The 17,012-nt window shown below is 37.5% G+C and overlaps 1 protein-coding gene across 1 annotated transcript; it reads right to left on the bottom strand.

The window, feature by feature from the left end:
- Positions 1-15,672: 15,672 nt before the first annotated feature.
- Positions 15,673-16,770, bottom strand: MYCTH_2303125 (uncharacterized protein). The gene is made up of 2 exons (XM_003662429.1): positions 16,728-16,770; positions 15,673-16,575 (listed from the first exon to the last, which is right to left on the bottom strand). The coding sequence occupies exons 1-2, from the start codon at positions 16,742-16,744 to the stop codon at positions 15,921-15,923; spliced, it is 672 nt and encodes a 223-aa protein (XP_003662477.1). The 5' UTR covers positions 16,745-16,770; the 3' UTR covers positions 15,673-15,920.
- Positions 16,771-17,012: the final 242 nt, after the last annotated feature.

Genomic DNA, 17,012 nt, shown 5'->3' with positions numbered 1-17,012 from the left:
TAATGTTCTATTCCTCTAGGAACAAATTAAATAGTATCGTAATAAAGTTTTCTAGCTTAATATAGAACTATATAAACGGGATAGACGCTTGATTTGACTTGTCTAGTAGAGTGACGAGATAAGGGATAAGACGAGGGAACTCCGATATATCGTAAAAACTATTAAAGGAAGATAGCCTATAATATATAATAGGCCTAATAGCTATACTAAGTACCTTGATAACTAGTAACTTAGTAACGATATATAGAACTTAGAATACTAATTTATATATGTAAATCGTAGAAAAGATAAGTATATATAGGAGAGCTACTAGAAGAAATACTCTTACTATAGTATTAGAGTACCTATAGTCTATATATAATAGAAAGGATTTGGGAAAGAATTCTAATACCTCCTAGGCAATACTATATAACTATATCTTTAATACAAGACATATATATAAGTACCCTAGTTCTAATATATAGTATATAGATGCCAATACTACTTCTATAACAAATTCGAAAACAATCACTGGCCGACCTGACAAAGAAATAAGGACGGAAGCTTATATCCTATAGAATGGGTCTATAATACAGAAAATAGAATAGCCAAATTGCTCTAGAGAATCGAAGCCCGCGATCTAGAAGGTATTATAATAGTTCTAAAACGAGCCTAGCCTAGGCACTATAGAATAAGACAAGATATATAGGACTCGTACTAGAGTAACAATTACCTCTATTATATAGATAAAAAAAATCGCGCGAATTCGGGAGCTTTAGATAAAGCTATAGCATATACGACGAAAAGCAGAATAAACTTAATGGTAGAAAGCCGCAAGCACTTAATAGCTTACAGAAATAAGCACGATCGACAAAGCTACTATTAGCCGAATAACTAAAGAGGTTAGCACTGACCTAGGAAATGGGTTAGGGCCCTTCGAGGGGCCTAGAAACCATTAACACCCGCGTAGCGGTAAGTGGTAGCATAGTATAGGAGGAACTAGTGTAAGAGACCACTATATCGAGACCTCCCGGTAGAAACATAGGAAATCGCCGTAATCTTTGGATAACGGCAGTAAGATAAGCGACTATAGATAATAGCACAATAGAAACAGCACGAAATGTTTGTACTAGTAGATAGTAGAGTAGGGATAAACCTGATTTCGCCGACGCTTGTAAATTAGCTATAGATACCCTAGAGAATGAAGCAGAAGTATAGTATAGTTAAAGGGCTATTTCTAATATAATAGGTATATAAGGAAACTAAACTAATTGACATTACTATAGTAGGAAAGACTATAGTAGTTATATTTAGTATTATAGATATAGGTAATGATAAAGATATAATATTAAGATTACTATAGTATAAAGATTATAATCTAGATATTAGCTAGAAGAATAATAGCTACCTATAACCTTAAATAGAGTTATATTTAACTAGTAAGATAGAAAGTATATAAAGATTATAAGTAGACGATGCTTAGGGGAAGGTATATCTTATAGATCTACTGTAAGAGACGGATAGTGGCAGATAGACCACTACGGACTCTAGAAGAGGCGGTATAACGACATCGATATCACGATAGGAGGAACGAGCTAAACCGCCGATAGCTATTCTCTCTATTGACGAATGCGGAGCATTATAATAGGAGTAGTAGATTAAGATAGGAGAAATTACTAGTATTGCTATAGATAGAACCAAGTTTGTATACTATTAGAAAACTAAGAGACGAGATAAAACTAGGGAAGTACTAAAAGAATATAAAGGACACCTAGCATTCGAACCAAAGTATCTAGAAGGTCTATTAGAACACGGCCTATAGAATTATAAGATTAAGCTTAAGGAAGGAGTATGACTAAAGTTCTTTAAGATCTATTATATAAGCTAGACTTAAAATGAAGAACTTAAGCGATATTTAGAGGAGAACCTTCGAAGAGAATATATTTGCCTATTAATATCGCTAGTAGGCTACCTAATCCTGTTTGTGCCTAAGAAAGATAGAAAGCTATAGTTATATATTGACTATTAGCAACTTAACGAATAGACTATAAAAAACCAATACCTATTACTACTAATCTTATGGCTCTAAGATTAGTTAGTAGGAGCCTAATATTTTACATATCTTAACTTGCTATTAGCCTATAACTATATATAGATTAAAGAAGACAATAAGTAGAAAACGGCCTTTAGGACACCCTATAGCTACTATAAGTACCTTATTATGTCATTTAGACTTATAAACGCGCTAGCAATGTTCTAAGCCTTAATTAATCAAGCAATCTAACCCTTTCTCGACAAATTTACAGTTATAACAAACCTAACTCAGACTTCTTCTAAAAGGGTTTAGACGGAGGTAAATTTAAGCGGGACAAACGTATAAGTCGTCTAAGGGATTCGGTAAAGCCAAAGGGTTTACAACAACACTAGAGTTGTCTCCTACAATGGTCAATGATGCTTAGTATAAGTACTTGTGATTGTAGGTTGTAGTTACTATCACTAGTAAACTCCCAGAGTCTACTATAACGAGTGGCTATTTATATATATATATACTTCTGCCGATCGCTCATGGTCCCCTTCTATCCTGTCCTTAGATCGCCTTTAGTAGCTAGCTATCCTCCGCTATCTTTCCCTTTTGGTAATCGTTTGCCTATGGTAGCCCGCGCTCCCTAGCGATCCTATGTTAGCCTTGCTTCGTGCCCTTCTTAATTGGTGGCTTATTTAGCCTCCTGTGCTCTACCGGGTCGCGGTATATGGTTGGCTTGTAATACGATGCCCCCTCTTTAGGGCTTTCGACCTAAAAGCTTTATAACTTGTTTTAAATACTATTAATACCCCCTTTTCTTTCCTATAGGTAACGTCCTTCTTTTGCTAGCTTCCTTCTGCTATAGCTAATCGTGTTCCTAGGAACCGTCGCGATCTTAAGCGCGAACGACATACTATTATAATCAAGATTAAGCAAGAGGGTTACAAGGTCGCTATACCTTATAAGCGTTATTAGAATACGAAGCTACAAAAGCATTATATAATGATAGAAGGTTTGAACAAGTATTAGAACTATGTTCGTATAGGCAAGAAGTATAGTAGCCCGAACGTTATAGATGCCTATAGGTTCCTTGTTATTTCCCTTTGTAGTCCTAGGTTACTGACTATCTTAGTCCTTTCGAATTTATTAAAGTAGGAGAAGGTTTCAAAAGAGATTGCTAAGACCGAGGCACTTCTTACTTAGACACTAAGCCGTTTAAGTCGATTACGTCGTTTGTAGCAATCCCTACGCAATTGTGATGCCGAGGTTTTTCGTCGTGGTATAGCTTATCTAGAGGAGGAGGAAGAATTAGATACTCCTCTACTAGTGTCAGAGACATAGACCTTTGCAGGTTAGGCTTAGGCATTAGGTACTTTTAATATACTCGATTAGGAGTCGGTTAGGTTAGATCCCGATCCTAATTTTAGCAGGTTCCCCTCTTTTTCTATTAAGGAATAGGCTTTAGAGCCGGTTCTTATAGCCGGTTAGGATTCTGCCAATAGAACTACTCTAGTTTCTTAGGGCAACTTAGGTTCTTAACTAGTTCCTATAAGTTATCTTCTAGTCTAAAATTAAGCCATTTAACTAGGTACTATAGTTCTCCATTAATAATACGTAAATCTAGGATTTCTTTAATATCCTATTCTTCCTCTTTGTCCTCTACTTCGATATATATAGCAACCTTAGCATTCTTCGGTGCTAGTTCGAGAAGTGAAATATAAAAAACATCTATCTATGGTTGTATAGATGACAGTAACGATAGTTAGTAGTTAGATGTCGAGATTCGTTCTTTGATAACAAAGGGTCCGACCTTTTTAAAGTCTAGCTTCGTGTTTAGTCGTTTGGTTCGTAGGTTTCGTACGATTAGGTAGACTTTGTCTCCCCTCTCTAGGCGAGGTCCCTCGAGCTTATATTTATTGTAATAGTTCTTTATTCTAGTTCTAACAAACTCGAGTTCTTTTTTAAGCTTCTTATATAGTATATACATTTGTTCTGCTTTGACTACTACTCTTGGCACTATAACCTCTAGTCCTTGCCTAAGGTCTACTTTATATCTATAGTTCGTGAAGAACGGTATAACTTTGGTCGTTTCCGTTAGCGTTGTATTGTAGGCGAGTTATACTATTAGTAATAGCATGACCTAGTCGTCCTACTAGTAGTTAACGTAAGAATAGAGGTACTGCTTAATAACTTGGTTTAGTTGTTCCGTTTGTCTATTAGTCTATAGGTAGTATGCTGTTAACAGCTTACTATTAATGCCTAATCGTTATATTAACGCTTACCAGAACTTCGATACAAACTTGGTATCTCTATCGGTGATCTATTCCTATAGCTAAGTATATACTAATATAACTTACCGATAGATCATGTCTACCAGCTATTTAGCTATCTAGGACTCCTTATAGGGAAAGAAGTATACCTATTTAGTTAGGCGATCTACTATGGTAAGAATACTATCGTAGATTACCCCTATAGCTATATCCTTAGATTCTAGCAGTTTTATAATAAAGTCCATTATAACTAAACTCTATAGTTTGTTAGCTATTAGCAGTAGCTAAAGTAGCCTATATAGCTTATATCGTGCCATTTTGCTTCGATTATAGATATTGTAGCTCTATATGACTTCCTTAACTTATGTCATTAGCTATAGAAAGTCGTAGTATTTCTTGACTTATATGATAGTCTTCGTAACTCCTTTATATCCTCCGAGTTTCGATTTGTAGAGTTCTCGAATCATTCGTAACTATTGATCCCCGTCATAGATATATGCTTTGCCTTGGTACCAGAGTTTCCTATCTTTTTCTTCCACTCCATCGGGTACCACTAGTCCGGGTATTACTTAATACTATACCTCGTTAATCCTTTCTTCTCGAAAGATTATATGACATTTTAGGAACAAGTCAAGTAAGTTACCTCCTATAGGTATCTACGTTTCGTAATATAGCGTTCTATCTATTTGTTCCTTAAATAACGGTAGCGTTATTTCCGTTTATCCTTCTATATAATCCGTTCGTCAGCTTAAGGCGTCCGCTCGTACGTTCTCTTTACCCTTCTTATAGCAGATCTCAAAATCAAATTCCGTAAGGAATTCTACCTATTGTATTTATTATCTATTAAGCTCCTTCGTCGTTATAAAGTACTATAAATTCTTATAGTCTATATATACTTATACTAGCTTGATCGTACTACTAAGATATAGTCGCCATTCCTTAAAAGCTTTGACAATCGTAAGTAGTTCCTTATCGTAGATCGGATAATTAAGATATAGTCTATCGAGCTTCTTTAAAAAGAAGGCTATAGGATATAGCTTCCCTTGTTTGTCTCGTTATCCTAATTATCCTCCGATAGTATAGTCTAAAGCGTCCGTTTCTACCTTAAATAGTTTCTTAGGGTCTAGTAATACTAATACTAGATCTTTAGTAATAGCGTCGCGGATCTATATAAATACTTACTTATATTACTCTTCCTATTAGAATTTAGTATTCTTCCTAGTAAGTTCATATAAAGGTCGTATAATTACTCTAAAGCTCCTAATGAACATCCGGTAGAAGTTTGTAAACCTGATGAAACTTCGTACTTCCGTGACTAATATTAGTCGTAGCTAATCCTTAATAGCTTTAACCTTTAAGGGTTCTATCCGGATTTATCCTAGGGATATTTCGTATCCTAAAAACACCGTTTTCCTAACGTGAAATTCGCTCTTTTCCTTATTAACTAATAGCTTATACACGTATAACGCGTCTAGTACTACTTTTATATACTTCCGGTATTTATCTATCGTTTTAGAGAAGATAAGTATATCGTCGAGATAATATACCGTAAATTTGTCGAGAAAGGGTTAGATAGCTTAATTAATTAGGGCTTAGAACGTTACCGGCGTATTCGTAAGTCTAAATAGCATGACGAGGTATTTGTAGTAGTTATAAGGTGTCCTAAAGGCCGTTTTCCACTTATTGCCTTCTTTAATCTATATATAGTTATAGGCCGATAGCAAGTCAAGACGTATAAAATATTAGGCTCCTGCTAACTAATCTTGGAGCCGTGAGATTAGCGGTAACGAGTATCGGTTTTTCACAGTCTATTCGTTAAGTTGCCGATAGTCGACGTATAACTATAGCTTTCTGTCTTTCTTAGGTATAAATAGAATTAGGTAGCCTACTAGCGATGTTAACAGGCGGATATATCCTCTTTAAAGGTTCTCCTCTAAATATCGCTTATGTTCTTCGTTCTATATCTAGCTTGTATAGTAAATTTTAAAGAACTTTAGTTATATTCCTTCCTTAAGCTTAATCTTATAATCCTATAGGCCGTATTCTAGTAATCCTTCTAGATGCTTTAGTTCGAATGTTAGGTATCCTTCGTATTCCTTTGGTACTTCCCTAGTCTTATCTTATCTCTCGGCTTTCTAATAGTATATAAACTTGGTTCTGTCTATAGCGATACTAGCGATTTCTCCTATCTCAACCTACTACTCTAGTTACAGTGCTCCGCATTTATTAACGGAGAGAATAGCTATTAGTAATTTAGCTTGTTCCTCCTATCGTAACATCGGTGTCGTTATACTACTTCTTCTAGAGTCCGTAGTAGTCTGCCTACTACTGTCCGTCTCTTACGGTAGATCTGTAGGACATGCCTTCCTCTAAGCATTGTCCGCTCGCGATCCTTGTGTGCTCCCTATCTCGCTAGTCAAATATAACTCCATTTAGGGTCGTAGGTAGCTACTATTCTTCTAGCTAATGTCCGGGTTATAATCTTTATACTATAATAATCCTAATATTATATCTTTATTGTCGCCTATATCTATAATATTAAATATAACTATTATAGTTTTCCCTGCTATAGTAATATCGATCGGTTTGGTCTCCCTATATACCTATTATATCGGAAATAGCCCTTTAACTATACTATGCTTCCGTTTTATTCTCTAGAGTATCTATAGCTAATTCATAAGTATCGGCGAAATCAGGTTTATCTTTGCTTTACTATCTACTAGTATAAGTATTCCGTACTATTTCCATTATGCTATTATCTATAATCGCTTGTCTTGCCGCCATCGTCTAAAGATTATAGTAATTTCCTATGTTTCTACTAGGAGGTCTTGATATAGTAGTCTCTTATACTAGTTCCTCCTATACTATGCTACCACTTGCCATTATATAGGCATTAATAGTTTTCAGGCCCCTCGAAGGGCCCTGACCCGTTTCCTAGGTTAGTGCTAACCTCTTCGGTTATTCGGCTAATAGCGGTTTTGTCGATCGTACTTATTTCTACGAGCCATTGAGTGCTAATAGCTTCCTACTATTAGGTCCGTTTTACTTTCTGTCGTACGTACTATAGCTTCATCTAAAGCTCCTAAATCCGCGATTTCTTTTCGTCCGCGTAGTAGAGGTAGTCGTTACTTTGGTACGAGTCCTATATATCTCGTCCTGTTCTGTAGTACCTAGGCTAGGCTCGTTTTAATACTACCGTAATGCCTTCTAGATCACGGGCTTCGATTTTCCAGAGCAATTCAGCCGCTCTGTTTCCTACATTATAGACCTATTCTACAGGGCGGAGGCTTCTGTCCTCATTTCCTTGTTAGGTTAGCTAGTGATTGTTTTCGAACTTGTCGCGAAAGTAATATCGGCATTCGTATAATATACACTAGAACTAAAGCACTTATATATATGCCTTATATTATAGGTATGGTTATATAGCGTTGCCTAGAAGGTATTAGAATTCTTTTCTAAATCCTTCCTACTATATATATACTATAGGTACTCTAATGCTAAGATAGGAGTGTTTCTTCTAGTAGTTTTCCTATATACGTTTGTCTTTTCCATGGTTTACGCGTATAAACTAGTACTCTAGGTTCTATACGTCGTAGCTAAGTTGCTAATCGTCAAAATACTTGGTATAGCTATTAGGCCTATTATATATTATAGGCTATTCCCCTTTAATAGTTTCTATAATACGTCAGAGTTCCCTTATCTTGTCCCTTATTTCATCACTCTACTAGGTAAGTCAAATCAAGCGTCTATCCCGTTTGCGTAGTTCCGTATTAAGCCGGAAAACTTCGTTACGATACTATTCGATTCGTTCCTAGAGGAATAGAACATTAGGTCCGGGTCTTTCAATTCCTTAGGTATTGGTCGTCTACGATCTATCCTGCCTCTAGGTAACTGTGAAACCCTACTACCTTAAGGCTAGAAGAATCGAAATTAGTAGTATATATTCTCTTGCCGTATCCTATTCGGCAAGACCTATTTCTAGGTCTATAGTAACCAGTTCGGAGTACGGTGTTTGTTCGTCTTTACTATCGCCATTACGTCCGAGACTATCTATATCGCTATCCCTGTTCTCGTAGCTTATAGCCGCTACTTTGATAACATCCTTGGTATTTTCGTTAATAGCTATAATTTCCTTTCTAAGGACTAGTTTCTAGTCTTTCTTTAGGCTTTGACATTCTCGTTTATAGTGTTCTTTCTTTCTATAGTTATAGTAGATAACGTTAGACTTATCTTTAGCCGTCTTTTTCTTATCTTACTTTTATACTATATCTATATCTATAGCTCTAGGATATATCTTATACGATATGCTAACGTATACTCGTTTTTTCTTATTGTTAACCTTAACCGTAGTTCCGTTCGTCTAACCTCATTTCTACTACTCTTATATATAGAGTCGATTATTAATTCTAATAGCCTATATAATATATTTATCCAGGGTCTTAGGCTAGTTATACTTATATAACTTATCTTTAACCTTCTCCTTTAAGCTATTATAAAATAGTTATATTAATACCTTATTATTAAGCTAAGACTTAAATATATCCTATCTAAACTATATAGTATAGAAGGCTACTAACTTGGTCTATCGAAGACTAGCAAGTCTTTCTTATATATAAATCTTCTTATCTTTGTCACTAAAAACCTTCTAAAGCTCTTCTTTAAACTAGTCATAAGATCGAAAGACTGCCTATATAAACGCGTCTTGGTCGTCTTTATCTTCCTTAGTAAGATAGTCATTCTATATAGGCTCGAACCATCTAAGTACCTTACCCTCTAGTCTTATAGCTATATAGAAGACTTTGGCTTTATCATCCGGAAACTTGTCGTCATTAAGCCAGAAGTAGGATCGGAGGTTCGTTAGGAATCCTATAAGATCCTCCTTAGTTCCTCTATACTTACCAGGTAGTTCGATCTTAATACGGTTCGCTTTGGCGCCCTCGAGTGCCTTAATTTTGGTGTAGGCCTCGTTAACTAGCTTCTACGAGTGCTTTTCGCCGTTTTCGAGTTCCTTGATCCGAGCTTAAGCAACCTTGTCTCTCTAGTCTAACTCCTAGATCCGCTACTAGAGTTGACCGAGCTAGGCAAGCAGCTATTCGGCCGTGACGTTAGTAGCTATGTCGATATCGAGGTCGAAATTACCTCCGTTCTAAGCTATAACAGAATAAAGAGAGTAATAGTAATGTATAACGAACCTAGCTTAGACTTCTTCTAAAAGGGTTTAGATAGAGGTAAATTTAAGTGGGATAAACGTATAAGTCGTCTAAGGGATTCGGTAAAGCTAAAGAGTTTATAATAACACTAGAGTTATCTCCTATAATGGTTAGTAATGCTTAGTATAAGTACTTGTGATTATAGGTTGTAGTTATTATCACTGGTGAACTCTTAGAGTCTACTATAACGAGTGGCTATTTATATATATATATACTTCTGCCGATCGCTTATAGTCCCCTTTTATCTTATCCTTAGATTGCCTTTAGTAGCTAGCTATCCTCTGCTATCTTTCCCTTTTGGTAATCGTTTGCCTATGGTAGCCTGCGCTCCCTAGTGATCTTGTATCAGCCTCGCTTCGTGCCCTTCTTGATTGGTAGCTCATTTAGCCTCCTGTGCTCCACCGGGTCGCGGTATATGGTTGGCTCGTAATAACGGTATATTATCTCGATAATATACTTATCTTCTCTAAGACAATAAACAAACACCGGAAGTACGTAAAAGTAATATTAGACACGCTATATATATATGAACTATTAGTTAATAAGGAAAAGAGCGAATTCTATATTAGGAAAACGGTATTTTTAGGATATAAGATATCCCTAAGATAAATCTAGATAGAACCTTTAAAGGTTAAAGCTATTAAGAATTGGCTACAACCGATGTTAGTTATAGAAGTATAAAGCTTTATTAGATTTATAAACTTCTACTAGATGTTCATTAGGAACTTTAGAGCGATTGTACGACCTTTATATAAACTTACTAGGAAAAACACTAAATTCTAATAGAAAGAATAGCATAAGCAAGTATTTACGTAAATCTATAACGCTATTACCAAAGATCTAATACTAGTACTACTAGATCCTAAGAAGCCATTTAAGGTAGAAACGGATGCTTTAGACTATACTATCGGAGGATAATTAGGATAACGAGACAGACAAGGAAAGCTATATCTTATAGCCTTCTTTTTAAAGAAGCTTAATAGACTACGTCTCAATTATCTAATCTATAATAAGGAACTACTTATAATTATTAAAGCTTTCAAGGAATAGCGACTATACCTTAGCGGTATAATTAAACTAGTATAAGTATATATAGATTATAAGAACTTGCGATACTTTATAACGACAAAGGAGCTTAATAGACGACAAATATAATAGGTAGAATTCCTTACGGAATTTAACTTCGAGATCTGCTATAAGAAGGGCAAAGAGAACGTATAAGCAGACATCTTAAGCCGACGAACGGATTATATAGAAGGACGAACGGAAACAACACTACCGTTATTCAAAGAACGAACAGACGGAACGCTACATCACGAAACGTAGACACCTATAGAAGATGATCTACTTGACTCGTTCTTAGAGTATTACGCAATCTTTCGAGAAGAAAGGATTAATAAGATATAGTATTAAGTAGTACCTGGACTACTAATACCTAACGGAGTAGAAGAAAGAGATAGGAAACTCTAGTACCGAGGTAAAGTATATATCTATAATGGGGATTAATAGCTACGAATGATTTGGGAACTCTATAAGTCGAAACTTAGAGGATATAAAGGAGTTATAAAGATTGTCGTATAAGTTGGGAAACATTATAACTTTCTATAGTTAATAGTATAAGTTAAGAAAGTTATATGGAACTACGACATTTGCAATCGAAGCAAAACGGCACGATACAAGCTATATAGGCTACTTTAGCCATTGCTAATAGCTAATAAACTATAAAGTTTAATTATAATAGACTTTATTACAAAGCTATCGGAATCTAAGGATATAGCTATAAGAGTAACTTATAATAGTATTCTTACTATAATAGATCGCCTAATTAAATAGGTATACTTCTTTCCCTATAAAGAGTCCTAGATAGTAAAATAGTTAGTAGACGTAATCTATCGGCAAGTTATATTAATATATATTTAGCTATAAGAATAGATTACTAATAGAGATACTAAGTTCGTGTCGAAGTTTCAGTAAGCGTTAATATAATAATTAGGTATTAATAGTAAGCTATTAACGGTATATTACCTACAGACTAATAGACAAATGGAGCGACTAAACCAAGTTATTAAACAGTATCTCCGTTCTTATATCAAGTACTAGTAAGACAACTAGGTCATACTATTACTAACAATATAACTTGCTTATAATATAACGCCAATAGAAATAACTAAAGTTATACTATTCTTCGCGAACTATAGATATAAAGCAGACCTTAGGTAAGGACTAGAGGTTATAGTGCCAAGAGCAGCAGTCAAAGCAGAACAAATATACGTACTATATAAAAAGCTTAAAAAGGAACTCAAGTTTATCAAGACTAGAATAAAGAACTACTACGATAAATATAGGCTCAAGGGACCTTGCCTAAAGAGGGGAGACAAAGTCTACCTAATCATACAAAACTTATAAACCAAACGACTAAGCACAAAGCTAGACTTTAAGAAGGTCAGACCCTTCGTTATTAAAGAACGAATTTCGATATCTAACTACTAACTATTGTTACTATTATCTATATAACTATAGATAGATATTTTTTATATTTCACTTCTCGAACTAATACTAAAGAACGCTAAGGTTACTATATATATCGAAGCAAAGGATAAAGAGAAAGAATAGAACATTAAAGAGATTCTAGATTTATATATCATTAGTAGAGAACTATAGTACCTAGTCAAATAGCTTAATTTTAGATTAGAAGATAACTTATAAGAACCTATTAAAAACCTAAATTGCCTTAAGGTACTAAAGCAGTTCTATTAGTAAAATCCTAACTAGCTATAAAAACCGGCTCTAAAGCCTATTCCCTAATAGAAAAAGAAAGGAACCTGCTAGAATTAGGACTAGGATCTAACCTAATCGACTCCTAATCAAGCATATCAAAAGCACCTAACGCCTAAGCCTAACCCGCGAGGGTTTACGTCTCTAACATCGGCAAAGGAGTATTTAGCTCTTCCTCCTCCTCTAGACGAGCTACGCTACGACGAAAAACTTTGGTACTACGATCGCGCAGGGATTGCTATAAACGACGTAATCGACTTAAACGGCTTAATGTCTAAGCAAGTAATACCTTGGTCTTAGTAATCTCCCTTGAAACCTTCTCTTGCTCTAACAAATTCGAAAGGACTAAGATAGTTAGTAACCTAAGACTACAAAGGAAAATAACGAGGAACCTATAGGTATCTATAACGTTTAGACTACTATACTTCTTACCTATATAAATATAGTTTTAATACTTGTTTAAACTCTTTATTATTATATAATGCTTTCGTAGCTTCGTATTCTAATAACGCTTATAAGATATAGTAACTTTATAACCCTCTTACTTAATCTTAATTATAATAGTATATCGTTTATATTTAAGATTATAACAATTCCTAGGAATATAATTAGCTATAGTAAAAGGAAGTTAATAGAAGAAGGACATTACCTACTAGGAAAAGGGGGTATTAGTAATATTTAAGACAAGTCATAAGAAGCTTTTAAGTCAAAAGCCCTAAAGAAGGGGCATTATATTATAAGCTAACTATATACTATAACCTAGTAAGGTATAGCAGGCTAAATAAGCTACTAATCAAGAAGGATACGAAGCGAGGCTAATATAGGATCGCTAGGAAGCATAGGCTACCACAGGCAAACAATTGCCAAAAAGGGAAAGATAGCAGAGAATAGCTAGCTACCGAAGGCAATCTAAGGACAGGATAGAAGGGGACTATAAGCAACCGACAGAAGTATATATATATATAAATAGTCACTCGTTATAGTAGACTCTAGGAGTTTACTAGTGATAGCAACCCTTATAATCATAGTACTTATACTAAGCATCGTTATTAACTACTGTAAGAGATAACTCTAGTGTTATTATAAACCCTTTAGCTTTACCGAATCCCTTAGACGACTTGTCTGCTTGTCCCGCTCAATCTACCTTCGTCTGAACCCTTTTAGAAGAAGTCTGAGTTAGGTTTGTTATACGTCTTAGGTAAAAGGAACTTCTTATCGTTAACTAAGTAGGTTATGTTATATAAGTCTAGTAGAGTGCTTTTTAAAAGAGGATAATATTATAGAGCGACTATACTAAACGCCCTATAGTAAGTCGAAAGCTTGCCAAGTAGTTAAGGGCTAATAATTAATATATTAAAGGAACTAGGGTATCCTACCCTTAACTACCTAGAATAGAATAGCTCCCCTTACTTAGTAATAAGTTAATTTTTTAGTTTAGCCTACTTTGGCTTATTAAGCTCCTAGTAAATCCTCTTATACTCCTTATCGAAAAGATATAAATATTACTTATTACTATGAATAGCTTGCTTAAGTATATAATAGTCTACTGGATCCTATAGATGTCTTAGATACTTATAAGGACATCTCGTATTATACTACTAAATATACAAGTCTCTACCTCTCTCCTTACTACTTTTTTAAGCTATAGGAAGTATTAGTATATAAGTTATCAAGAAGATTCTATACTTTTAAGAGACTCTAGGTTATATATCCTTATTAATTAGGATCTTAGCTATTATAATAAGGGTATTAAGCTCTAGAAGTAGCTATCCTATACTATTAGCAAGCTCGATTTCTATTCTTTTATTTGCTACCTAGGTTAGCAAGATATATATAACAATAGTATCAAGGAAGGCGTAAAGTCCTTATATACCTTATACTTCTAGGATATCGTATTAGATAGCTCGCTAGAAGGTAATATTAAAGTCACAAATCTAGCGCTATAGATTGACTCCTAAACGCTTAGGTATATTAAGACTAGTTATATATTATATAGTAACTATCGTATAGAGCATTACAATAGATAGTATAAGTATAGAGCAAAGCGCCTAGATAATCCCTCTAATAAGGTTAATATCCCTCTTCCTATATGCTTTTATAGCTTTATAAAGCTTAGAATCTATAGTATATACTAGCTAGTATTATAGCTATCCTATCTACTTACTAACGTCTATAGTATATATAATATCTTCATAAAAGAAGTCTTATAGTTATACGAATTTAGCTACGATAGCTACATTAGAAGGTATTAAATCTATAGATATCAAGGGCAATAATCCTTCTATAAGTTACTCCTAGGAAGCTAGGATAAGGTTATCTCTAGCTTACTTATAGGTTAGGCGCTACGGAACTTCCAGATCTAGCTCGCGGTCGCCATCAGGGTCGACAAATCCCTATATACCAGCGAATTTAGCCTATAACTACAGTTTAATATACCACAAGTTCTAGAAACTAGGCCCTATAAGGCATATAGAAGTCTTAACTAGGATCTCAGACATAATAGACACGTCGTCAAAAGCGTATTAAAGCAAGGTAAGAGAGTTCGTAATAGAAGAAGCTACTACTAATATTAAAGATACATTAGCAGAGGAGTAGTCAAGGCGCCAGGCTTATAACTACCGAACGTAGTAGGAGCTCCGGGAGCGTTAAAAGCAGTCTATAGTAGGTGACTGTACGAAGGAGACAGAGTGCCTTGTTAAAACTATCTACAAAGGAGACAAAACGACTAATATTTATTGACAAAGGAACTGGCCAAAGCGTTGGCAACGACGCCTTATACGCTGTAGCACGTATGTAGCTAATACTCTTAGAAGCTCTACAGCTTCTGATAGCAAGCTTAGGAGGGAGAGAAGTTAGCGCCCTGTTCATAAGCAAAACTCAAAGTTAGATGATTAGCTAATTAATATCGTTTATAGAGTAGCAGGGTACGAACGGCACATGCTAATTATTCTTAGTATGAACTCACACAGAAACCTAGTTCTTGAGTAAGATAATTACAAAATGTTGTGATTCGTTTTGCACAGAGCTTTCATGTCCGTTTCTTAGACCTGCATGGCATTCTCAAGCATCTCCTTGCAGCGCTCATTCCTCGTACTCCCACACGCTCACGACGTATAATTAATAAGTAGGTAGATACATTGAAGAAAGTGTGAAAAGAAGAAGCTGTAGCCGTGGGCATCCCGAGACAGAGAGGTCTGATATAATTACGTGTCCCTGTTGGTCTCACCATCCAGTGGTTCCGAATCACAGACGCGCAACTAGGTTGCTATCCTCAGCTAAAGGGACTGTAGCTCTGATTCCAACCTAGTTGCGGGATTGTTCCGCGCCCAGAGCTTCCGGAAGCGTCGAACCCATGTACACCTTCGGGGAAGCATGGACTTAGCAATGACAAGCCCCCCACGACCGATTTTGCGGAGCTGGGTGTCCCGATAATCTACGACTGACATGAGAGCCAAATTGTAGCCACAGGCAAGACAAGTCATCCGGCGTGCACAAGATCCATCCTGCAAGGAGGCACTGCGCGATTGGTTCCCTAATTATATTATTAGGCACCGAAGAAAAGGAGAGAGACGAAAGAACGGCGAAGATGAGCGACAAGTCCGAGAGATCACGGAGATTCAGTCTTGCTTGACTCGGTGCCATCACGTCACCCATCACTTCATATCACTGTCTCGGCGGCGTGTCCTTTACCAGCCCGCCCATCATGGCCTCCGGGTAGCGCGTCCCGCGGACCTCGGCGCTCTCGACGGCCGCCCGGATCTCCCTCTCGTCGTCGTCCGTCATGCGCTCGAAGACGGCGTTCGCCCCGACGTTCTCCTCCAGGAACGCGATCCTCTTCGTCCCCGGGATGGGGAACACGCCGTCCTGCTTCATGAGCCACGCCAGGACCAGCTGCGCCGGCGTGCACCCCTCGTTCCCCTTCCCCTTGCGCGCCGCCGCCGCCGCCCGCTCCTTGAACACCTCGGCGAGCCGCATGTTGTGCGGCAGGTTGTCGGCCGAGAAGCGCGGCACCAGCCGGCGGAAGTCGTTCTCCTCGAGCTCCGCGCGGAACTCGTCGGCCGAGGCGTGCCGGCCCGTCACCACCCCCCGCCCGAGAGGGGAGTAGGCGACAATGGCGATGCCCAGGTCGCGGCACGTGCGCGCCAGGGTATCGTCCACGCCGCTGCCGCCGCTGCCGCCGCCCGAGCCGGGACGCTCGATGTCGAGCGTGAACGGGCTGTATTCGATCTGGTACGCGTGGATCGGGTGCACGCGGACCGCCCGGCGGAGCGTGTCGGCGCCGCACTCGGAGAGCCCGAGGTACCGCACCTGGCCGGATCTATGTTGCGTCGTCAGCGTATGGTGGAGGGGCCAAGGTTAGGTGCGAGAAGGAACAGGAAAACGAGAGCAAGGGGTAATTAGGTGGGTTTGGTGGGAGTGGGAGGAACGGAAAGACACAGATGCGAAACAAGGGCGGAGGGAGGGGCGCACTCGACGAATTCCTTCATGGTCTCGACAATGTCCTCGATCGGGGTCTTGCCGCTGATGCGGTGGCTAATCAATGTGTTTCCCCCCTCATTAGCATCTCATCCTCAATCCGGGCACGCCTTCTCCTATTCCCTCATTCATGGGCGGTTTGTTCAGAATTGGGACCAGGGGTAATTAAAGAGGTACCCAAGGCCAGAGTAGGAAGCGACCAGGAACTCACCAGTACAGCAGATCGATGTAGTCCGTCTTGAGACGCCTCAGCGCCGTCTTGACGGCATCGCGGATGAA

This window comes from Thermothelomyces thermophilus, chromosome 3, assembly GCF_000226095.1.
Source record: "Thermothelomyces thermophilus ATCC 42464 chromosome 3, complete sequence".
Classification (NCBI taxonomy): domain Eukaryota; kingdom Fungi; phylum Ascomycota; class Sordariomycetes; order Sordariales; family Chaetomiaceae; genus Thermothelomyces; species Thermothelomyces thermophilus.
The sequence above is the reverse complement of the archived record's forward strand: the minus strand, read 5'-3'. Positions and strand labels throughout refer to the sequence as shown.